This window comes from Onychomys torridus, chromosome 5 (assembly GCF_903995425.1).
Source record: "Onychomys torridus chromosome 5, mOncTor1.1, whole genome shotgun sequence".
In the NCBI taxonomy this organism is placed as follows: Eukaryota; Metazoa; Chordata; class Mammalia; order Rodentia; family Cricetidae; genus Onychomys; species Onychomys torridus.
In genome coordinates this window covers 55240382-55266319 of record NC_050447.1, presented here as the reverse complement: position 1 = coordinate 55266319, position 25938 = coordinate 55240382, and the positions used below count along the sequence as shown (strand labels likewise).

Here is a 25938-nt window from a genome sequence, read left to right as displayed (position 1 = left end):
GGTCAGCTGGGTAAGGTGTTTAGCATGTGCCAGCAGGAAGACCTGTTATTGTGAACCCAAGAGGAAATACTGCCCATAGAACGCTGGGTGTCTAGCAAACTCTTGGTATCTGTTACTGCTAACCACTTTAATGAAAAGCCCCCCCCCCACACACACACACACACACACATGCCAACAACACACACACACACACACACACAGATCAATAACTTTATGCTCAGGAGCCATATTCCATTCGCCTCTTTCTTCATGATTTTGCTTGTTCAAGGCTCACGTTCTCCACCGGTCACATCACACTTAATTTGTTTAAGTACTGGAAGAACTAACAGAGGTTCCAGGCCTTTGCTTTCATCTGCGGGAGGAAGCAGGGCCATCCTGTTGACCCCTCTGAGGCAAAGGGAGTTTCGGAATCCATACCGGTCAGTACCTTTCTAATTGCTCACTAGGAGAGAGCCCACCAGCCATAAGCGACACTTTCTCTGACACATCTTATTCCCCTATTCGCATAATGCAAGAGAAGGTGCACTCCAGAGAACACATGGGATCCAGTGTTATTCTTCTTAATGGTTTTTCAGAAGAGTAGTAGAATTCATATAACTTTCCCTCAAATCGGTCGGTATTCTCTCACCTATGCCCATTCTTTCTTCACGAAAAAGCTTAAGTAATTATAAATATCGACTTAGATTAAAAGTTGTCAGCAGAAAACCCTCTATAGCGTGTTCTTAACAAGACACACACCAAATCTCTTTACGTCCACCTCTGCATCACCTGTAGTTTGAGTCCCCACCTTAGCGCGATAGTGTTGTTCTAGTGTAGTTCACCCTTCCATTGGCTCTAAATTGTCTCGTGTGCTGCAATGATCTACCATTCCTAAGCCTCTGCGCCAATCACATACATTCCCTATCCAAGCAGTGCCCCTCCTGATCTGGGTTGGAAATTATATATTTTGATTTTCATTTTAAAAGGCCCTATGCCTCATATGGTGTGTGATGTTCAAAGAACTAGGTGCCTAGTAAGGGTGTGCATACTGGAGGGTATAAGGAGAGAAAATGCGCCTCTCAAGCCCAAGTATTCTCTAGAATTTTGGAGAAGGTATATTTATGTGTAGGTTTCTGCATAGTGATTTGGATTTGATTGGGTAAATCATATCATACTTCTTGTTCCTCAAGGTATTCTACGTGCGCAGGTGAGATTGATCAGCTCATGCACTTTAAGAGAAACCGTCAGCTGGCCAGGTCGCCCCCCATTGCCATAAGGTGCACTTCTTACTCTGTGGCCAGCCACTTGATGAGAACATCCCGAGGTATTCACGATGAGAATATGTAATCTCGTAAGCAATTTTAGAGATTTTTTATCTTTACTCAGACACAGACCCACAGAGCAAACACCACAGTGGTATCTGCCATTGTGCACCAGTCTATAATGGCCACTCTGGTGCGAGCCAAGCTCTTGGATGTTGTACTTTGGGGGGGCAACAGGTAATCTTACTGAAACCGTCTTGGAACTACCCACTGTTATTTTTTATAAAGCAAGAAGGTGCCACGACAACACTGTGTCTGGTTGGTTATGGGCGGTTATGCCGTAAAAAGGGAAGCTCCACATCGCAGCAATTCAACTTTTTCGACTCTCTCGCACTTGTGTTTGATCCGATCTAACATCTACATGTTTGTACTTTGATACTCGCCTGGTTTTGTGACGCTTGGTTTCCGTTTTGGTCCCTCGTCTCTGCCCGTCCAAAATCCCATAACTTAAGGAGCCCAGAATTAGGAACTCAAAACTTATAGTCTTTCAATGGAGTGATCGAATTATTCTATGTAGGCAAAGGTTTTCTATTGAGTAAAGACAACCACATATTTGTCTGGAGAGGCAACTATATTATACTAAAATAGTTCCAAGCACCCCCGCACACGCAGAAGAGTATTCAAGAGCTTTCATTCATAGCTCTTTGTGCCTCGATGCTGCAACCTCACCTTCTGTAGAGACATCTTAGTCAGTGCGACCTCCGTTGTTATACGTCTATGAGAGAGAGAAAGAGAGCTGGGCGGGTGCTGAATTGTGATTCTAAACAAAGTCACAGCCATGCAACAACAGATAAGAACTCATGTAGCATCGTGTGAGTAGCTCCATACTCCTATATTCAATATTCGGAAATTCGTAGCTATAAGTTATGGAGTTCGCGTAATCTTTGCGTGAATCATACCTTAAAATACATAATCCTGGGAGAGCTTCCCGCGATGTGAAAATTGGACAGGAAACCCGATGCAACACTTGGCCTTGGCGAACAAAGTCAAGATACCGAGAAAAGTGTGGAGAAAACAACAGCATACTCTACGAGCACACGTCATCGACACATTTGCTGTGGCGCACCCAATTCGCTTCAAATTCATGATTCCTAGTTTCCACTCCAGACTGGCGAATCCCTCTGAGTGCTTAACTCTACCCAGTGAAATGATAGGTCTTTAAGACTGAAACAATGAGCTGTCTGGGCTGCGCAACAATGGCGTGGGAACTCTTTAAAAAACGCCATGTTTCTTTCTGACAAAGCTAGCTTAGTTCACCTGTATGTCTTTTCATACCTAAATACTCTTTTCTGGGTGGTTTCTTGCCTAATCACGGTGTTCCTGGCGATTCCGAAGAAAGGGCAGTGTGGATACAGGACAGAGCGCAGGCTAGTGGCTGGTCCTGCTTAGTCCGCGTAAGAGATGTGGAGCTCCTTCATTGTACATCCCCCTCGCACAAGGAGAATTCTTTTGGTGTCTATGGATAGATGCTTATGATCGCAAATTATATGGAAAGTCTGGGAGTGGCCAAATACCCAAATCATACCAATTCATTTATGCCTCACAATCTGAGGTAAAGTTACTCTTAGATTAGGCGGCCCCTTTTATTAGGGTTACCCTCAGACGATAGACCCCAAGACTGTAAAGCGATGGTTTCATTGTAATGAGGAAAAGGCATGGGTGTTAATATCGATATTAAATCGACTTTTTTGGAATCAGGGCTGGAACATTGAATACACGCTACAGCTTTCAAGGCCACATTAGGGGTAAATGGAAAGTGCAGGGAGATGAGGAACCGGAGCCTCAGAGACATAACGCGCTATGGTGGGGACTAGAGGCGCCTTCGCGAGTATGGTGCCCTGGGCGCATAGACAGAGATACAAACGCACGAGGATATAGTTGAATCTGAGTCGAAGATATTATAGAGTGGAACAGATGAGAAAGAGGAGAATGCCAGGGAATGGGCATAAGTGAGAGGAAACACGGAGAGGTATTTATAAGCTTGAAATGGAATACTTCTTTACAGGCTAGAGCCAACTCGCGCCAGCCATTATGATACCAATGCTGGCTTTCAGAGCAAGGAAGAGGATGCTGGCTGGGGTATGGGATATCCGACCCTTGCCTCAGAGGGGTCAACAGGATGGCCCTGCTTCCTCCCGCAGATGGAAAAGGCAAAGGCCTGGAACTCTGTTAAGTTCTTCCAGTTACTTAACAAATTAAGTGTTGATGTGACCGGTGGAGAACGTGAGCCTTAAACAAGCCAAAATCATGAAGAAAGAGGCGAATGGAATTATGGCTCCTGAGCATAAGTTATTGATCTGTTGTGTGCTGTGTGTTGTGTGTGTGTGTGGTGTGTGTGTGTGCATGTGTGTGTTGTGTGTGTGTGTGGGTGTGTGTGTGTGGGGGGCTTTTCATTTTAAATGTGGTTAGCAGTAAAACAGATACCAAGAGTTTGCTAGACACCCAGGGTTCTATGGGGCAGTTATTTTCCTCTTGGGTCACAATAACAGGTCTTTCCTTGCTGGCACATGCTAAAGCACCTTACCCAGCTGAGCCTTATCTCTTCCGTTCTGCTTACCACACACGAACAGACTCCAAGCTGGCCTACTGGCTGGAGCTTTAGGCTTCAATACAGAGGGAATTAGGGCATGAAGTATTCATAAGGTCTCCTTGATCATCGTCTCAGCTCTGGATACTCGGAGGTGATCCCAAAGAACAACTTATTGCTTGAGGGGACAAAATATTCCTAGGGAAGATGCTCACTTCTGCTCCAGGTGGCAGCCTTGCCCTCATGGATAACTGTCCTCATCTGGGAGTGTGTGTGTGTGTGTGTGTGTGTGTGTGTGTGTGTGTGTGTGTGTGTAGGGGGGCACTGTATTGAGATGTTCTGTTCTGGGAACTGAAGATGCTTGCAGGTTTAGGACAAGGACCTATCTCTGTGCTTTGAGCCTTGAAGGGGAATGAGATGGGTTATGTAGCAGAGTCAAGCAGGAATCTGAGCCAAAAGAAAGGAGACAGACATAAAATGAAGGCTAGGATGGTAGGTTTTCATGCTGATTTTAATTACCGTGTGGACCAAGTAAGGCGGCAGTGCTTTGGGGCAGCAGGGTCTGAGTGCCTGTACCGCTTAGACGGTCAGTCAGGCCCCAGATTTACCTCTGAAGTCCATTTCCACCGCTCTCGTAAATGGATACAGTTATTTCCTGGACATGCTTTTTCAAGTTTTTTCTTTTCATAGGCCCTTCCCATTTTTCCAGCTTTTTCTAGCTGGAGATGTGAAGCTCCTCCCCCTCGTGCCCCCAAGCAACCTCCACATTTATGCTCCACGTCCCTAAACTGAGCAGCTACATTAAAAACAGAAAGTTGTCTGGGTATGCCTCCTGCAGATGTGGGCTGTGGCTTCACCCAGTGGCTGTGTGAACATGTAAGTGAGGGGCCTGCCAGCTCTCCATTACATATGTGTGAATCGCAGAATTGTAATGGAAGGCCCATTATGTTAAACCTTTACAAATGTGCACGGCCATAGGAAAGGACCTCACACTCAGCACACACTCTGGACATGTTTGTTCCTTTCCCATTCTTTATTCGAAATGCTCTTAGCATCAATTCCCACTGCCTCCCACCCAGGGAGTTTTACCCTCTTCAAGTTTCATTGTCTGGCCTGTGCTGCTATTTGGGTTTCTCCAGCACTGTTTCTTATTTATGTCTTTCTTAAGTGTTCTCTAACCACACTGTGTTGGAGAAGGCCTTTCCCCCAGGATTGGAGGCTGCCCTGGGGACTACCACTAGCTGCGTTTAGGCCCAGAAAGACGCATGTCAGCTCTGCGCGTTTCTGTGGAATCTGACACTGTTTTCTCTGCGCTGACCATCTGCACATAGACAGCCCTCCAGTGAGTCTCGATGTCTGTATGTTCACATTAATGATGGAAAAGACACAGGAAATGCTTTTAAAACAGGAAGCACCCTTCCATTCCAAGTGGGTCTGACCACCTCCTCTGCAGTTGAGTCGAAACAATTAGACCTAAGTGGTTCCAGCTGCTATCCATGTAGGGTTTTGTGTGTGTGTGTGTGTGTGTGTGTGTGTGTGTGTGTGTGTGTGTGTGTGTGATATAATTGACATGGATTACCCCAAGGCAGCTGATGAAAAGAGTGAGTGGGTTAAGTCCTACAACAGCAATATCTAGGGCAACATCTGCATCTCTCAACACACTTGGAAATGGATGATTTTCGGTGACTTAGTTTTTACTCCATAATACAAAGTCATCAAGTATATCGTATTTAGGCATGTATTAGGCACTATTTTGTTAGTTTGAGTTAAGATATCACTGGAATTTCTAGGGCAAGAGTCTGGGCTCCAGCAGTTCCCAAAAGATGAGTCACCCATCTACCCTAGATGAAAGAGATTAGTAATGCTAAAAGGTAGAGAAAGGGGGTTTACTCAATGTGGCCTCACTGGCAGGACGGACAGATAAAGGGTTGTGGTGGCCCTCAGTCTACCTTCTGGGTGCTGATGTCAGCTTTAGATTTCAACAGAGGAAGAATTAGAGTCGGAAGCAGGAGTTTTGTAACTTACCAGGCCTGGTATAGGTGTGATTCTATTGATCATGGTATTCACTTTGGTTCTGTGAGGTGGTCCAAGGTCTTTGAAGGAGTCAGTCTGGCTCCTACCAGATGCTCATTCCTGCTCTAGAGCAGAGCCTTATCATCAGATAGCTGCCCTGCTCTGGGTGCAGGGCCCTGTCCCGAGAGGGTCTGCTGTTGTGGAAGTTCAGAGGGATGCAAGAGGAAAGATTAAGGATATTGACTTGTTCTCCATACCTTCAGGAAAAGTACAGACAAATGAAGACACAAAGGCCAGGCTTTCGTCCATTTAGTGGTAACTAAGCGACTGTTTCAATAATAATATAACATTATTATTATTATTCTGTAATTCAGATGGGTTTTCTCAGAAACATGCTCAAGCTAGGGTGTCTGATGTTTTGTTGTTTGCTTTTTAAAAATCCTTATGTCTGTGTGTATATGCACACGTACAAGTTCATATGTATGAATTTGGGCACATGCATGCCATGGTACACATGAAGTCAGGACAACCTCAGGTATGGGACCTTACCCCCCAGTGTGTTTGAGACAGGTCTCTTGTAGGCTAGCTGCCCAGAGAGCTTCCAGGGATTTCCCCATCTTCTCCCTGTAGGAGTGTCCATGTGGCAAGCACCTTACCCGAGGCCCTCTCCCAGCCCTGTTTTGGGTTGAGACAGGATCTCATGCAGGTCGGATTAGCCTGAAACTCTCTATGTAGCTGAGGCTGGTTTTGAACTTCTGATCATTCTCTGTTTACCCCCCAAGCGCTAGGATTCCAAGTGTACACTGGCACACTTGTTTTACATAGTGCTGGAGGATAAAGCCAGGGCTTGGAGCATGCTAGGCAAACTATTCTACCACTGAGCTTTATCTCAGACCCCCATGTAATTTTCGAAAGCAACACAGATATGGTGAACACAACACTGGCATCTTCTGAACAGCGCTTTCATTAATATTTAATTCTTTTTAGCTTCCAGAGCAGTGCTGGGGTGCCACTGTGTGACTTTGGATTAACTTGAATTACTAGGTATTGCTTTTGCCACAACCTTCTGCTCATTAGCCCAAGGCAAGTGCCACCCTGATCCTGGGGCCTGGGCAGCTGGGAGGGAGGCCTGGAAGGGAAGGGGCTCAGTGGGGATGCAGGCCACTTGTTTGTTTTGCTTGTGTGGCTTGTGCTCTGGGAGTCATGGCCCCAAAGTTTATTGCAAGACTAACATCAAGGAACTTTTCTTTTTGTTTTCTTTAGGTATGGCTTCAGGCTTACATTTAAGTCTTTAATCCATTTCCAGTTAATTTTTGTGGGTGCCATAAAATGAGGGTCCATTTTCATTCTTATATATACATGGGCATACCCAGTTTTCCCAGCACTGCCCATTGAAGAGGATGTCTCCATGATGTGTTCTTGGCAGGCTTGTGAGACCTCTGTTGACTATGTATGTTTAGGTTCATTGCTGTGTCGTCCATCCCTGTCCATCCATCTCCCCACCTCCGTTCGTTCTCTGTGTTCCTGTGTGGTCCACGTGTCTGTCCCTTTGTTGGGAGGTTTGATGGTGCTTGTTATTGCACATTGTATTTATATGCTTTTGTGGGTCCATTATACCTCACTGAAGCGGGAAAACAAAACATAATCAAAGGTAATAGTCCAGGCCCAACTCCCGACCCCTCTTCAGTGTTGGCTTATCTGATGAAACCACTTGCCCTAGTTTCTAAACTTTAGCCTAATCCTGTTCATTATTATTGTCGTGACGCAGTTTCCTCTGGGGCTGACATGGCCCTTGCCTTCACTGAGCAAGATCTTACACCTAACCAAGCCAAAAAACTAAGGGAAACGATCCAGGGGTAGTTAAGTCTATGGTAACGGTGAAGAGGCCGCTTAACATTTCCTTGTAGAAGGAATCATTTCTTCAAGCTATTACTGCCCTATCTGAACTAAATAAACAGTTCTTTCTTTTCTCTTCATTATATATTTTTTAAAAGATTTATCTTGCTGGCAGTGGTGGCACATGCATTTAATCCCAGCACTCGGGAGGCAGAGTCAGATGGAGCTCTGTGAGTTCAAGGCCAGCCTGGTCTACAGGTTGAGTTCCAGGACAGCTAGGGCTAAATAGAGAAATCCTTTCTTGAAACACAAAACAAAACAAAACAAAAAAAGATTTATCTTTAGCTTGGTATGGCAATGCACAACTTTAATCCCAGCACTCAGGAGGCAGAGGTAGGTAGATCTCTATGTGTTCCAGCCCATCCTAGTCTACATTGTGAGTTCTAGACCAGCTAGAGCTATATAGGGAGCTCCTGTCTCAAAAATTATTTTTATTATTTTTAATTGTGTTTGTGAGGTGTGTCTGTATGTGGATATGAGTGTGGGTGCCCTTGAGGTCCAGAGGTGTCAGATCCCCTGGAACTGGAGTTATAAGGTAGTTGTAAACTGCCTGGTATGGATGTTGGAGCTAAAACTTGGGTGTTCTGGAAGAACAGTATACACCCTTCATCACTAAGCCATGTCTCTAGCCTGTTTATAATATGTTTAATATGGAATACTTCACAAATTGTCTTGTCATCTTTGGGCCAAGCTAATTAATATCTGTACCATTCCAATGTTAGTATGTGTGCTGCCGAAGTGAGCGCTCTGTAAGAAGGATTGTTTTTGTTTTTGTTTTTTTTTTTAAGATTTATTTATTTATTATGTACACATGTGGTTGCTGAGAATTGAACTCAGGACCTCTGGAAGAGCAGCCAGTGCTCTTAACCTCTGAGCCATCTCTGCAGTCCCAAGAAGGATTGCTTTTTAGTTAAACTTCTTTGTTGTTTTTTACTATGAGTGCATGTGCCACAGCACACGGAGGTCAGAGGACAACCTATAGGCGTCTGTTCTTTCCTTCCACCTTGTGGGTTCTTGTAGCAGGCTTTCTTGGATTTATCTCCTGCCTAGCTTATTGAATGTTCAGTTTTTTATTAGACCAATCCGGTGCCTTAGGCAGGCAAGGTGAAACAAATGCAGCACACCTTTACATAGTTAAACAAATGCAGCACATCTTTACATAGTTAAACAAATGCAGCACATCTTTACATAGTTAAAACAAATGCAGCACACCTTTACATAGTTAAACAAATGCAGCACATCTTTACATAGTTAAACAAATGCAGCACATCTTTACATAGTTAAACAAATGCAGCACACCTTTACATAGTTAAACAAATACAGCATGAACAAATGTAACACACCTTGACCTAGTTAAAACAATATTCCACAACAGGTTCTGCCGATGGAACTCAGGTCACCAAATTTGGCAGCAAGTGTCTTTACCCACCGAGTCCTCTTACCTGCCCATGAATAAAAAAATTTTTGTGTCCCCAGGAAAAGTCACATAGCAGTTATCTCTTTGGAAAAACTAAGCTTATTACAGAAAAGTTTCAAACATTCAAAACTAAAATAGAATGAACTCTCACATACCCATTACCCAGCTTCAACAAATATCAACCTGTGACTAACCTTTCTTCATTTATAGCCCCAGATGTTTGTTACATTTCCTTTCCACCCCAAACTGAGCTATTTTAAAGCAAAATTTTAAAGCAAATTTTATTTTCTTGTAAATATTTTGGAATATCTCTCAAAAAAAGACTCTTAAAAAAAAAAAAAAAAGGAACAGAGTTCCAGGATAGCTATGACTGTTACGCAGAGAACCCTGTCTTAAAAAAAACAACAAAACAAAACAAAAAACAAGAAAATCACAATCATATTGACGAAATACTGTCCCCCCCGCCTACCCCCCAGACTGTGAAGTTTGGCTATTCTGGAACTCACTATGTAGACCAGGCTGGCTTTGAACTCAATGAGACCCAGCTGCCTCTCTCCTCCTGAGAGCTGGGACTAAAAGTGTACATCAATACACCTGGCTTCTTTGTTTTTCTTTTCAGTTAACTGGCTTGAATCAGAATCCAGCCAAATTGCATTTCATGTATATCATGTATATACATCCTTCTTTGGATGTTTTTCTTTTTAAACACAGGGTCTTCTGTAGCACAAGCTGGCCTGCCACTCTATATAGCAAAGGATGACCCTGAACTACTGATCTTCCTGAGTCTAGATTCCAGTTGCTGGGATTACCATACCCAGGTTTATGCAGTGCTGGGAACACTGTAAATGGAGACTCACCATGTGGGTTCCCTTGTGTGCTTTGAGGGATTGCAGGGCTGCCGGGTTTGTATGAGTTAGTGGAGCTCACTCCAGGCATTTCCAAGGCAGCCTGCATGCACAGATCTTGTCCTTTAGTGATGGTCCCTGGTGGAAGTCAGGAAGGGAGGGGACACAGGCATCAGTCAATGGTTAAGCTTTGGAGCTGTGATAGTGACCAAGATGGACACAGTCACTGAACCCCCTGGCTGCTGACCGCATAGGGTAGGAAGGGCCTATGGCTTAAGGAAACAGGAGGCAGAAATCAGGGTGAGAGAGGTGTGAGGTTTAAAGGGGCCCTATGTAAGGAGCCTGTCCTGGATGGGGCGAGGGTGGGGGGTGGGGGTGGGGAGTGAGGGGTGAAGTGGGGGTGGGAGGTGGGGGGTTTGGGGGTGAGGGTGGGGAGTGAGGGGTGAGGTGGGGGGGGGGGAGGGGGAGCTCTCTGAGCCGGGCTACTTCAGCCTCCTGAAGGACAGACATGTCAGCACAGGAAGCTGTGGGACCAGCAGGGAAGTGATGAGAAAGGCAAAGGAACCAAACCACCGGTGACTCAGGCCTGTACTCACATCATTTGGAAGGTGGAGGCAGGTGGCTCAGGAGTTCAAGGTCATCTTTGGCTTTGTATTTAGTTTCAGGTTAGGGATACATGAGACTCTCTCCAAAAACTAAAACCAAGACATTTCGGGAGGTTCCAAGTGTCCCTATTGCTACAGTTGGGAGAATGTAGCTATGGCCAGCTGCATGGATTCCCATTGCGGGGGTGGGATGGAGGGTGGGGGGTGGGATGAGGTGGGGGTGGGGAGGAGACTCATACCAAATAGGAGGAAACATTGTCCCATCAAGCTGGCTATTCTTTGACATATTTAAAAAAAAAAAAAAAAAAAAGGAAAAAGTAGAGGGAGATGCTCAACGTCAGGAACCATCTGAAACCTGGCTATTTAGCTGCTTAGCATCTCTCTTTGAACTTGGCTTTCTTCATTCTCATAGATGACTGAGTTGAAGGCCAAACTGGCTGAAGAAACAGCTTTCCCAGTAATAATACCAAGGAGAATTATGTGCTCTTGGCCTCGAGTAGTCACCCGGTTTCATGGTTCTTGCATGAAATTTGATTTCTAAGGCAGGCATGCCTTGTGAAAATAGAATCATTCCAGTGCCCAGATTCCAAAGAATAGATGGTACCAGGAGGGTTTTCAGGATTGTTGGATGGTTTGGATTCCTCTGGAAAATAGCCTTGTAGAAGGGAGCTGTCTGTATGTGGACTCCATGGGATCACTTCCCACCAGCAGCCAGTCAAGGCCAACTTCTGGCATCTGCTTGAGAAAAGTGAGCAGTTTCCCACGCTCCCCCACCACAGTGCTGTTGGGATGTTTGTGCTGGGGGAGGTTAGATGTTGAGAGCTGGGCTGCAAGAGGCGCCTTGCCTGACTGCCATCTCTGCAGACTGTCAATGTATTCTAGAAAAGTCTTACCATTGCCAAGTGATGGAAAACATGTTGCTTGAGGAGTTAATAACCCATGATATTTGTAAAAAGAGATGGTTTTAGGGCTGGGGATGTAGCTCAGTTGGTAGAGGGCTTGGCTGGCATTCACAAAGCCCTGGGTTCCATGCCCTCAAGCAATATAAACTGGATGTGGTAGTGTGTACCTTTCGCACACATACCTGGGAGGTAAAGGCAGGAAGCAGAAGTTCAAGGCCCGGAGACTGGGAGTAGAGCTCAGTGAGGGAGTAGAGCTTCAGCACATGAATGTGAAGCTGCCATAGCGTCAATTCCCAGCATTGCAATAAATAAATAAGTAGAAAGATTGATTAGTTAGTTAAAAATAAATGGTGCTTTTGTTAAGTTCTAAAGCTCTAGTCCTTTACCAGCCTAGATTGGAATCAGTGCCAGCCACCAACCTTCCTTCCAAGTCCTGGGGAGTGAGAGCTCTTGTCTCCAAATCTATGAAGTGGAAAACACCCCCACCTGTGGTTTCCACATGCCCTCACAATCACTTGACAGTGATGATACTCTATAAGAACTAGAAAAGAGCCGGGCACGCCTTTAATCCCAGCACTTGAGAGGCAGAGTCAGGAGGATCTCTGTGAGTTCTAGGCCAGCCTAGGCTACAGAGTGAGATCCAGGAAAGGTGCAAAGCTACCCTATCTCAAAAAAACAAAAACAAAAACAAACAAACAAACAAAAAAGAGAACTAGAAAAGATTCTGAGAACACTGAACATGTCAGGATTAGGCTAGCCTTGAACTCACTATGTAGCAAAGAATGACCTTGAGAACCCCCAGGAGGTTCCCAGGGCTATGATTACAGGCATATACCACCATGCCTGGTTTACACACTGCTGGTAATTGAACCCAAGGCCTTGTGTAGCCAGCCAGGTAGGAATTCTTATAGCTGCATCCTAAGCCCTGAGATGGCTGACCTTGGAGTCAAGATCTTTGGGTCAGAATTCCAGTGATGCCAATTATTTATGGTGACTTTGGACAAGCTAACTACTTAATTTTTCTGCTAGAAAAATATGGATGTCAGTGACATCTAGCTATAGTTGGACTTTTTCATTGGGACCATCGGCTCCCCAGTGATGACATGGAGACTTATTATTAGTTATTAAAGCTTGGTCAATAGCTTAGGCTTGTTTCTAACTAGCTCTTGTAACTCAAAGCAACCCATATCTTTTAATCTACATTCTTTTATGTAGTGTGGCTACCTTTACTCTGTAGTGCTCATGCCACTTCCCCTGTGTCTCCAGGCATCATCTTTCTTCCCAGCGTCCTCCCTGCCCAGACATTCTGCCTAGCTATTGGCTGTTCAGCTTTTTATTAAACCAATCAGAGTGACACAGCTTTACAGTGTACAAAAAGATTATCTCACAACACCTAGCCTTCTAGTGTCTCCCCAAGGATCAGATGCTGTCTGCCATGTGAACTGTTAGTACCTGTTGGTGGTCTTCCAAGCACTAAGCTAGTCACACTGGTTAGTGACACTATGGTGGCCCATGCAGATTTACTTCTTAACACCTTCATTTTATCATCATCTGTGTTATCCTTCCCCTGGACTGTGGGTTCCTTGAAGGTGGGGCTGTATCCAACCCACTCTGGTGCTCTCTGTGGCATAACACAGTCTACGTGGAAGGCTTACTGCCTTTGCTGAGTTAATCAGTCACTGTCACTCTCCTCATTTTGATCAGGAGGATGCAGAGCGGAAACTTGAGACGTTTGAGACAACAGGCATCCTGTGGTCATGTCCTAAGATTCTTGTCTGACATTCCCTCTGACAGCCTATCATGTCTAGAAGATAAATGCTGGCTTTGCTAGTCGGCTCATCTCCTTCAATTCTGTTTATTTCGTGTACCATGGGCAACTGCAGCAGTGTCCTGAGGGAGTGGTCACTCTCCGAATCAGTTCCGTGTATGTCTGCCGTGACCACCCTACTTGATAGCATGGGAGGGAAGGTACCGTGGAGCATCGTGAAGCTGCTCAAGTCTATGTGACGGGAGCATGTGGCAGAGGCTGTTCACATGGTGGCTGACGAGGGCACAGAGAGTCAAGTGGGAGCTAGGAGTAAAGGCCCCTTCCCAGTGATCTACTTTCCGTCAGCCAAGCTCCGTTACTCATGGTTTCACAGTCTCTCAAAGTAGTATCACCAGCTGGAAAACTTGTAGGAATCATTTGAAAAATCAAACGCTCCCCTTGAGGAGTTCATTTCTGTATTTCCTCTAACCACACTCGGTTCCCTACAGGTCACCACAAATGGCATCATCGCCATGAGTGAACCCCCAGCCAAAGAACTGCATCCTGGAACCTTCCCACCCAGCTTTGGCTCAGTGGCGCCTTTCCTGGCTGACCTGGACACGACAGATGGCCTGGGGAATGTGTATTATCGAGAAGACTTATCCCCCTCCATCATTCAGATGGCAGCGGAGTTTGTCCACAGAGGCTTCCCAGAGGTCCCTTTCCAGCCCATTAGTGTGGTGGTTGTCACTTGGGAATCTGTGGCCCCCTATGGAGGGCCCAGTGGGAACCCAGCCCAGGAAGGCAAGGTGAGTGAACCCCAAGTGCAGATGTCAGTGTCTGGAGACTTTGGACTTCTGGTTTGTGCTTGTTCCAGTGGACATCATGCCTGTGCTGTTGCTCAAGACAGGAAGTCTAGAGAAAAATTCAGTAAGTCACTAGCTGCAGGTCAGCAACTTCAAGAAACTTATATATAGGGCTGTCTAAACCTGTTTCTATGAGTATCTGATGTGGAGAAAGCCAGTTATTGGAGGCGATTGCTCCATGGCTAACATATGCCTAGGAAATGATATTCCCTGTGTGTTCCCTCTTTAACTGAGAAAGAATGGGGAGATAGCTTCTAATTATCTAGAGAGGTTATTAATAGGAAATGCTAGGTTCTGGTATCAAAGTGCTCCTGAGCAGAGTAAAGAAAAGTCCTCTAGTTAAGAAGCCACCTTAGTAATAATACTTATTGAAACAGTCCTCCAACCTTTTGGCCACATCTCCTCTTACAACTATTCCCTAGTAGGACACATAGCATCCCACAGAACATGCTTTGGAGAAGTCTGTGACAGGTCTGCCTATCATACAAGGCTTTGCAAAACTGGAAGAGTGCCTGGCACAACAATATTGAGCTCTTGCATGCTGCTTCTTGGGTCTGACCCATTAAAATTTCATGTAACCCCTCCAGCAGTTTATCAAATGCTTATATTTGCCTTGAGCCTGCCTTTTCTTTCCTTCTGGTATGTTTTTAACCCACAATATCTTGCACACACTGTTGTTTGTCCTTGAGATGATCTCCTGCCTGTGTGCTCAGGCCCTTCCTTATCCACCCTACCTAACATGGACACTTCCTCATTTGACCTCCAGGTAGTACTCTGCAAGTACCTCTGTTTCAGCGTCTGTCCTCAGGCTAGGCCATGGTTTGTCCGTATATCCACCTCTCCATGAAGAATGCACATTCCCAATTGCAGGAGAATGTCTGTTCTACTAGGGGTGCAGTGAACAGTATGCTTGGAGAGTGTGATTGTATTGCTAGGTAACTGACTCTTAACCCATTTTCACAGAGAAACACATTCCAGGCTGTTCTGGCCTCCTCCAATTCCAGCTCCTATGCCATTTTCCTTTATCCTGAAGATGGTCTACAGTTCTTCACAACATTCTCGAAGAAGGATGAAAACCAAGTGCCCGCCATGGTTGGCTTTAGCCAAGGCTTAGTGGGATTTCTATGGAGGAGCGATGGAGCCTATAACATATTTGCCAATGACAGGGAATCGATTGAAAATTTGGCGAAGTATGCACATTCCTTACTTGTTTTTTCTTCATTAGAAAATATTATTATTTTATCATATTATTGTATATTGTTTTACTGAGCAGAATGTAATGTATAATATGCTACCTAAGAACGTTCCTGTAGATTTAAGTTTTATATAGAGATATTTAAATGATGAAATAGTATTTTTTTTTCCTGGTGAACTTTAGGGAATATATTTAACACAAAGAGATACTTTGTTTGTTTTTGTTTTTATTTATGTGTACCTATGTCTGTGTGCCACATGCATGCAGAGCCCATGGAAACTAGAGGAGGGGACTGGATTCCTGGGACTAAAGTTCCAGATGGTTCTGAGCCACCATATGGGTGCTGGGAACTTAACCCAGACGCTCTGGAGGAGTAACCAGTGCGCTGAATTTCTTAGCCATCTCTCCAGCCCCAATAGTTTGTTATGTAGAGGGCACCCTTATGCAAAATTGTCTCTACTGTGTCCCCTGTGAGTCTGAAGTCAGAATATGCCCTCTTTTGGCCACTCTGGGTACCTGCATGCACATGTACATACACATAAATAAATTATAAATCCCCCCCCCCAAACAAACAAACAAAAACCCCACAGGATTAAAGACACAGTTCAGCTGGTAAAGAACCTGAGTACCATCCCCAGAGCCCACATAAAAAAGCCAGACATGGTGGTGTCTGTTTATATCCAGCACTGGGAGGTTGAGATGGATGGATTTCTGGCATTTTGCCAGCCATCCTTGTCTACTTAGTGAGCCCCAGGATAGTGAGGGACCCTGTCTCAAAAAAACCAAGGTGGATGGTACATGAAGAATGAGGTCAACTGGAAGATGACCTCTGGCCTCTACTTGCATATGCACACATGGTACACATGTACCTGCTGCACACAGGTGCCTCCTCTCTGTGTCCCCTATTTACACACCAAAGAGCATACTGCAGTAGCAGTCAAAGGGGAAGGAAGCAGTGGGGTGAGGTGCTGTGCCTGCCCACCTCTCGCTTTGTTCCACCTTCTAACACCTACCTTCACACACTTACCCATCAGCTTTCCAAATCCTGCCATTCAGAGTTTACACTGAAGTTGCATCATGTGTGGCCTTTAATCTCACTGACTTTAGGTGATGGACTGCTTTGGAAGCCTAGCATCCTTCTCCTCTCTGGAGAAAGGGATGGAACCTGGCTTGGAAGGGGTGGAACTTCTTGGTCTATTGGCCAAAGGGCTTAGTCACTGGTCATCTCATTAGCATAGAAAGGTTGCTTTTGTTTTGTTTTTGCTTTTTGAGACACAGTTTCTCTTTGTAGCCCTGACTGTCCTGGAACTCACTCTGTAGACTAGTCTGGCCTCAAACTCACAGAAATCCACCTGCCTCTGCCTCCTGGCCACTGGGATTAAAGGCATGCACCACCACTGCCAGGCAGAAAGGTCCCTTCTATCACACTGGAAATTCCAAGGGTCATTGGAGCTCTAGGGTTATGCACCAGGGACAAAAACCAACTATATTTTCTCTGTGTATATAAATATGTTAGCTGGTCATGGTGGCACATGCCTTTGATCCCAGCACTCAGGAGACAGAGCAGGTGGATATCTGAGTTTGAGGCCAGCCTGGTCTACAGACTGAGTTCCAGGATAGTCAGGGATACAAAGAGAAACCCTATCTTGAAAAACAAAACAAAACAAAAACCAACCAACCAAACAAAAAACAAATGTTTGACTCTGCAATGAAAAGACAATAGTGGGGGAGTGAATCTCTAGTCATCTGAGTTCATGAGATGGGGTACGTAGATAGTGAATAGTAGGAGCTGATGACATTGAGAGTCCTTAGTGTCCTAGGATGGCACTAGAGCTAAACTCTTCATGGTGCCGTGTCTGTTTAGACTCAGTCTTACTTAATAGTCCCTATCTGTTTGAGCTCTGTGATGACCACACATAGCAGCTGCTGCCCTCCTGGATACCAACCCTTGCTGAAGGTAGACACATGCCATGGGTTTCGGATGGATACAGGTTACCTGAGCTTATCCTGCCTGCTTGGACAATGGGGGCTACTTGTGGGCTGTGGACTGTTCTCAAGATGTCTTCCTTGCTTTTAGGAGCAGCAACGCTGGGCACCAGGGTGTGTGGGTGTTTGAGATTGGGAGTCCTGCTACTGCCAAGGGTGTGGTGCCTGCAGATGTGAACCTAGACCTGGATGACAATGGAGCAGATTACGAGGATGAAGAGTATGACCTGGCAACTCCTCACCTGGGCCTGGAGGATGTGGCCACCCTACCTTTTCCCTCCCATAGTCCAAGAAGGGGAGACACTAACCCGCATGATATACCTAGCTATGAGGCTACAGAGAGACCCCATGGAATCCCCGCTGAGAGAACCAAGTCTTTCCAATTGCCAGTGGAGAGGTTCCCCCAACAGCAACCCCAGGTCATTGATGTGGATGAAGTAGAGGAAACAGGAATTGGTAAGACATCTGTTTTACAGTTTGGAACATTGTTTGCCTGCTTGGGTTTCTAGACAGGAGTTGGCTTAGGTAGGGTGGGTCATGTGCCTATGAGGTGGCTTTATGGCGAGCAGATGGCCTGAGGAAGCAGGAACTGAATGTTCGTACTGAAGATCAATTGGTACATAGGTCCAGGGACTTCTGAGTGGCACAGTGATCTTTTAGGATTAGCTCTTTGCTTCTAGACACAGTGGCAGTATGACTCATTTTAAGATTCCTCATAATGTATTCTGTTTTAAAGAGAGTCAGGGCCAGAGAGAGATGGCTCAGTAGGTAAAGGTGCTGACATCCTAGGTTTGATCTCCTGCAGCCCACATAGTAGAAGGAAAGGAATGATTCCCTCAGTCCTCTGACAGCTACACGTATGTATGTGTGCCCACACAAATGAATAAAGAAACTTTTTTTTTCAAGACATTGTTGGGTGCTGTTAGTCCAGCATTGTAGAGGCTGAGGCAGGAGAATCAAATTGTCTAGCTACATAGTGAGTTCCAGGCCAGCCTGAGATGCAGTAAGATCCTGTCTCAAAAACCAGAAGAGAACGAGGGGGAGACTTTAGAATATTTTGCAACTCAAGTTTCTTATTTGTGACTTCTGAGATGGATTCACCCACCTGAGAAAACATTCTAGAAGTTCCTTTGGCTCTTTGAGCAGCTTTTCTTTCACATTTTTCCCTCTTGGTTTTGGAATTCAAACAGCTGATTATTTTTCCTCCTGTCAGTTGCAGAGTTGCTTTCTAAAGAACAACACACACACACACACACACACACACACACACACACACACACACACACACCAGATCCCCTTCAAAGGTAGTTTTATATAATGTGGCTTCCTCCTCCTCTTCCTCCTCCTTTTTCTGTTTTTTTTTTTTTTTTTTTTTTCTAAGACAGGGTTTCTTTGTGTAGCCCTGGCCTCGAACCCAGAAATCTGTGTGCCTTTGCCTTCTGAATGCTAGGATTAAAGGTGTGAGCCACCACATAGTATGATATATTCTAACCAACCACATTATATCAAGTGTTTCCTACATTTTGAGGAAAATTACTTGAACATCCTTTAAGTATTATGAGACATTCTCAAAATATGCTTGCTTTTTTCTTGAGACTGACATATAATGGCTGCTTTTAATTATCAACTTAATACAACCTAGAATCACCCAGAAAGAGAGTGTCAGTGAAGGATGTCTACATCACGTTGACCTGTGAGCATATGTGTGGTGGGTTGTCAGAAAGGAAGAAATAAACATGTGGCTACTGTTCAGCTAGCTTTCTCTACTCTTATACAATCCAGTGCCCAAAACCATGGGAGGATGCTGTTCACTCTCAGGCTGGGTCTTCCCACATCCATCAAGGCAATCAAGACAACCTACCATACATATGCTCACAGGTCAACCTGATGTAGACATCCTTCACTGACAACCCACCACACAAATGTCTACAGGTCAACCTAATATAGACATCCTTCACTGACACTCTCTTTCTGGGTGATTCTAGGTTGTATCAACTTGATAATTAAAACTGTTCTACCAGGCGGTGGTGGCACACGCCTGTAATCCCAGCGGCAGAGGCAGGTAGATCTCTGAGTTCAAGACCAGCCTGGTCTACAGAGCTAGTCCAGGACAGACTCCAAAGCTACAGAGAAACCCTATCTCAAAAAACCAAAAACAAAACAATGTTCTCTGGATTTGGGCTAGGGGAAGGGGTGTCCTCACATCTTGGCCAGCAGAACTCAATCTTTAATTCTGCTACTGAGTATGTTTGCTTATAGATGTTAAGTTTTGAGTTTCATCTTTTTTGCATACCCTTCCTATGTATTTGAAATTATCATTTATGAAATTGTCACATTTATTTACTCCCCAACAACAAATGGTGGTTATAGTAGCAAAAGTCTATACTTGAACTCAAAATGTTTCTGTGACAGATGGCTTTTTTTGGTTCCTTTTCCCAGTTATTTCACTGTGTTTATTAGAAATGTCATCTGTCTGAGGCCTACAATAACATTCTGGTGGTGTTTAAATAGTTTCCCTCACGTATATAGAACACAGCAGACCCACCATTGGGGGATTCCTGGCTTGAACTTATGCAATCAGAAAACTCTCAAGTTTATTCAGGTGTCCTTGGCTTTGGTCACCAGCCATCTTTATATACACTGGAAATTCCAAGTAGTTGGAGCCAATACAATCTACCTGAGGATAAATTTTATTTTGATCTTCACTCATGAAATCAATTACAAACAGAATTATTATTACTTCTAGAAGTTCACTCCTCTTGGGATTTTGAACTTTATTCCAAACAAATTTGCTCTAGCTAGATCATTAAACCATTAAATGTAATGGGCTGGTTTGCCGTTCTGATAAAACAAACTTGGGGGTGGAAATTTAAGCTAGAGAGGGATCTTAGAAGAGGTGTGATCAAAGGATTGTTTCTGATTGAATGTTTTTTCATTTTTATTTTTTGAGGTTATAAAATAATTACATCATTTACCCTTTCTTTTCTTTCCTCCCTCCAAACCTTCTCATGTTCACCCCCACTTTGCTCTCTTTCCAGTTCATGGCTTCATTTTCTTTAATTGTTATCACACACACACATACACGTGCACACGTGTGTAATTTCTATAATATTAGCTTTTGAGCATCAGAGCTTTTGAATTAACCCGAGGAAAAGGGTAGGAATATATATATATATGTAAAGATGGCTTGGCATTTTTATGATATGTATTTTATCACACCAGAAATTATTTATGAAAAGAAAGACTATTTGGACTGGGGTGTAGCGCTGTTGGCAGAGTGTTTTTCTAGCATGCATGGAACCCTGAGTTCTATCCCAAGCACTCCATAAACCAGGCCTTGTGGTACACACCTGTAATCCCTGTATTCAGGAGGTGAATATAGGAAGATCCGGAGTTCAAGGTCATTCTCAGTTCTTCTTCTTTTTTTAAATATTTATTTATTTATTTGTTTGTTTGTTTGTTTATTTATTTATTTATTATGTTCACAGCAGATCTCATTACAGATGGCTGTGAGCCACCTTGTGGGTGGTGGGAATTGAACTCAGGACATTTGGAAGAGCAGTCAGCACTCTTAACCTCTGAGCCATCTCTCCAGCCCCCAATTCTCAGTTCTTAGTGAGTTTGAGGGCAACCTGGGGTACATGAGACCTTGTCTCAAAAAAAACAAAAACAAAAACAGGATACAAGTATATTTTGAAGCTCCTAACCAAATGAAGCTGCTCCTCCTGGCCGTATTAGATGGGCACCGTCCTAAGATTGATATTGAGAGAAAGAGTACCCTCATGTTAACTGACATTAATACACTGCATTGTGGCAGTTTTTAAGCATTAAAACTTAATGATGTCTCAGTTTCTTGAAGACTTGTTTACATCAGTGGTCTGAGTAATGGAGCCCCATCCCTATCCAGTGGCCACACTCATGCCCTTGAAGGTCTTAGGTAGATGGGAGTCCAGTTGGCTCGAGGGCACCCGTGTGGAAATGCCTCTCAGCTGAGAACCTGCAGAGCCTTCATGGGTATGCTTCTGTTTTCTCCAAACAGTGTTCAGCTACAACACAGGCTCCCAGCAGACGTGTGCCAACAACAGACACCAGTGCTCTGTGCATGCAGAGTGCAGAGACTATGCTACTGGCTTCTGCTGCAGGTGCGTGGCCAACTACACAGGCAACGGCAGGCAGTGCGTAGCAGAAGGTAATGTACTTCTTTTTCCTCTGCGTTCTCAACTTCGGGGAGAAGCAAAAGAAGTGCCTTTGGGGTCTTGATGCTTGTTTACAGACATGGCCTTTGCCCTGATCTCTGGATCATGAAGGTTTTAATGATACCATCTCTCTTACATTGTCTGATGGACATTCCTCCCAGCATCCCAGCATGTCCATTTTTTTTTTTTCCCCTGACATGGCACATTATCTTGTTCCCCTGTACTTTTGCCCCATTTCTGAGGTGACAGCCACCAGGAGCCTCTCTTCACAGCTGTCCCCTGACCACAACAGGAAGATCTAAGTGTTGAAATGATGCGACCAGGACCAGAGTTGTTCTCCCTCATCCCCCCCCCCCCCCCGCACTCACAGCTTTGTCTTTGGAGTTCCCCCAATTCTTTGTTTTTTTTGTTTGTTTGTTTTTTGTTTTTTGTTTTTTGTTTTTTGTTTTTTGTTTTGCTTTTGAAACAGCGTCTTGCCATATAGCCTGGGCTGACCCCAAACTTGAGAGTCTCCACATGGAGAGTGCTGGGACTGCAGTGTGCACCCCAACTTGGCTTGAGATTCTAGCTCTGAGTGCAGTCTCTCTCCCCACCTCTCCCACTGTGGGAGCCCTACAAAGGTTTCCTAGTGAGATCTGAGCTTGCTTTACACAGCAGGGCTGCATTAGAGGATTGCTTGACCATGTGCATGGTTACTAGGTGTTTGGAATGTTCTGCACTTGGCTGTGCTAGGGGGAGGTCTTTTGCTCCACCCCTTGGCATTCCTTTAAAAGCCCTTTAGAAGAGACAGAAGGGGCTGGTGGGTTTTGATCCAGGCCCTCTCAAGGCTATCCTGTGTTTCTATTTGTGTGTCTCTCTGTATTTTTATCTAAAATATTCTCACTTCTCCCTCCTCAAGAGTACCCTGGGAGAAAAAGGGGGAGCTGGTCTCCCACACTCTCCCCCTCCCTCTCTCTCTCTCCCACCTTCTTTGTCCTTGGAACCACAGCATGCCTGAAGTGAGGCTGATAGGATGTTGTCTGCAGTTCTGGCTTGTCAAAGCCAATGCACATCCAGCTCCAAGGTGGATTCCATTATAACTGAGGTCAGCTTTGACCTATGTCCCCAAAGGACTGGCTGCTGGTCCCTCTGCCCCACATGGTCAGGAATCTTCCCTGTAAGTCTAAGGGTTCTTGCCACAGTCATTACTTTGGGAGCTATAAGTTAGAATGAAAATAAATGACAAAGCCTTGCTGTATTTGGCCTTTGTCCCTTCAGAAGCCATGGAACACCTTGCTTGTCACACTCTACCTTCACTTTAGTTGCTTTGCCAAATCTGACTAACTAAAATCTAGTTGGAGAAATGTGTGCTGTTTCCAGATTCTTCATCATAGCTGCCCTGAAATCAGGATTATTTTAATCACACACACACACACACACACAAATTGTTTCCCTCTTGTTGTAATGAAGTGAGGTTTGTTTTATTTCCATCTATCTCCAGCAATGAACCAACATGCAGTTTAGTTGTCATATTAATTTGGGAGGGTGTTTTTAATTTTAAACTTTTCTATTTTCTTCCAAATCCTGTCACCCCAGGGGTGGAGTGCTTTTGAGTATTTGTTCTAGGCTTGGCTTTTATACCTTTTCACCCTAGAAGAAGCTTCCAAAATCCACATGGAAGTGTATTCCCTTCCTTCCTCTTTCCCCCTGCCCTCCCCTCCTTTCTCTCCTTCCTTTCTAAATCTCTGGGTGTTGGGTATTGAGCCCAGGACCTGGTGCTTCTCAGGCAAGCACTCTACCAACTGGACCATTTCCTCAGCCCAAAGCATATTCTTAAAGAACCACCTCGTTAGCTCCCTCCCCCCCAATATCAGAGCTAAAAATGCTGAGCAAACATTGGCATTGAGCCCAGGCGTGACAAACTGTCCAGCCACACATTTTGACATTATGTGCACACCCTGTAATTGCTTTGTGGTTTAAGTATTTGTTGGATTCTTGCTACTTAATATATATATATATATATATTCTTTAGACAGGCGTGGCAGCTTATGCCTATAACCTCAACACTCAAGAGACTTGGACAGGGGGATTGCTGTAAGTTTAAGGCTAGCCCAGGCTGCAGGGTGAGTTCCAGACTAGCTAGGGTTACAGAGTGAGAGCGACCCCCAACTCAAAAACCAAGTGGGGAAAAGCTAACTTAGAGTCTGGCGGAAGCGCTTTATTACTTGGCTTCCTTCCTTGTTTCTGTAATGTTCTTGGAGTGCACTTTTTTACCATTAGCCTGCAAGGGTCACAGCATTCCCCAGTGTAATGACACAGAGGTGTACAGAGTTACTCTGTGTCTGGTATGTCCTGGCTAGTTAGTGACCTTGTTTAGCAGCTCTCCTCAGAGACTAGATGATCCCCAGGAACACGTCCAATGGAGGAGGTGGGGAAGCAATGTTCCCAATCATTCACAATCTAGGAAAATAAATAAAATATATCATCAGTTGCTGATGGGGGTCGGGGTGGAGCTCAAGGGCAAAGCCCTCATTTCAGCCTCATGTGCCAAAAGAAAAGGAAACACCTTCAAAGAATTTAACTCTACACCAAACTTCAGCAATGCAAGGTGATCCTTTAGTTGCATCTTCCCTCGGTTTTTGTTCTTATTTTACAGTATAATTCACGTGCCTCTGTGTGCGCACACGTGTGTGTGTGTGTGTGTGTGTGTGTGTGTGTGTGTGTGTGTGTGTATGCACACATGTGGAGGTCAGCAGCAGGTATTTTCCTCTATTGTGCTTCACCTAATTTTTTTTTTGAGACAGGGTCACTCACTGAACCTCAGGCTCACCAGCTGGCTTGTCTAGCTGACAAGCAAAGCCCAAGGATCCTCTTGCCTTCCTTCTCCATCCTAGCACTGAGGTTACAAGCGTACATCGCCACACCGGGCTTTTTACATTTGTGCTGGGGTCTGAACTCAGGTCCTCAGGCCTGTGCAGTGCTGGGATTCCTAATGCCTGGGACACACAATTATGGGTGTCCATTATCAGTCACGTGGGAGAAAGAGGAGGTGCTGGGGTCCCTGAGGCACCCGGTGTACGGTGGTGGGTACCCAGCATTCTGCCCATTAGCACCACATGGAACAGAGGCAGGGGCATTGGGAAATCCAGGGCTTCTAACACACAATCATAGCTACAAGTATTTTCATTTCCCCAAAAGCTATTTCCCACAGCAATGACTCCTCTCTGCTTTCCTAATGAATAGGCACATTCTTCTCTATGGAAGGTAGGGGAAACCCATCTTCACCTTCTCCCTTTGTTTCTGGCCCAGGCTCCCCACAGCGGGTCAACGGCAAGGTGAAGGGAAGAATCTTCGTGGGGAACAGCCAGGTCCCCGTGGTGTTTGAGAATACTGACCTGCACTCCTATGTGGTGATGAACCATGGACGCTCTTATACAGCCATTAGCACCATTCCTGAGACCGTCGGGTATTCTCTGCTTCCCCTGGCCCCCATTGGAGGCATCATCGGATGGATGTTTGCAGTGGAGCAGAATGGGTTCAAGAATGGATTTAGTATCACTGGTAATTGATCCCTTGATTAAAATGAATGGGCTCCACAGTCATGGGGGAGGTCAGAGAATGAATGGGTTTGGAACACAGAGATAAGGACAAGGAAAAATTCATGTATAGCATATTCATTAAGGGAGGCCATCTTGAACTGTGTTTTGATGGAGGAATGGTTTCTTGATGGGGATTTAGAAGTCTCCATATTTGATGTTGAGATGGTGCAGCCAGTAAAGTGCTTGCCTGTGCAATGACCTATGCCCATTACCTGGAACTCACATAAAAAGCCAGTTGTGGTGGTATGTGCTTATAATACCAGCACTAAGGAGATAGAGACAGGATCGCCGGGGCTCACTGGCCAGCCAACCTAACTGGTGAGCCCCAGATCCCAGTGAGAGATTCTGTCTCAAAAAAAAAAAAAAGACAACTTTTGAGGAAGAACACCCAAGGCTGACCTCTGGCCACCATACATACCCATACACATAGGTATACCCCATGCCCAGAAACATGCACACTCCCCTTCACCTGTGTACAAATGTTTACATGTACACATGCAGCCATGCCCACAAGCTTGAACACACAGATACACCCTTACACAATCTTACACAGACATAATAAAGTCTACAAAGTTGAACAAGAGTTATCAGCTCATGCATCTCGCCCATCTGAAAATGGCATTTCATATCTCCGTATCTGCTCAGAGAAAAAAAACCTACTGCTTCTGGCTGGTAAGTCCAACCCGATCAGCACCATCCTTTTGAGTGTTAGGAAACTTTGGAGGCTCTCAGAGGCCATACCCTGTAAGAGAGACTGAGTCTTGTGGGTATGTGGGCAGGTCACTGAGGGGATCCTTCCTTGATGTCACAGTGTCTCCTCCCATGCTCTGCCAAGGTCAGCTCCCTGTAGATGCTGAATGGAGC

General features: G+C 44.9%; 1 protein-coding gene across 1 annotated transcript in view; it reads left to right on the top strand.

Moving 5' to 3' along the window:
* Positions 1 to 13375: 13375 nt before the first annotated feature.
* Nid1 (nidogen 1) overlaps positions 13376 to 25938 on the top strand; it is a 55719-nt gene continuing 43156 nt past the window's right edge. The window contains exons 1-6 of the mRNA XM_036188869.1: positions 13376 to 13474; positions 13685 to 14062; positions 15083 to 15309; positions 17392 to 17756; positions 21340 to 21489; positions 24785 to 25036. Coding sequence (XP_036044762.1) covers positions 13376 to 13474; positions 13685 to 14062; positions 15083 to 15309; positions 17392 to 17756; positions 21340 to 21489; positions 24785 to 25036 — 1471 coding nt within the window. The remainder of the gene's footprint in view (positions 13475 to 13684; positions 14063 to 15082; positions 15310 to 17391; positions 17757 to 21339; positions 21490 to 24784; positions 25037 to 25938) is intronic.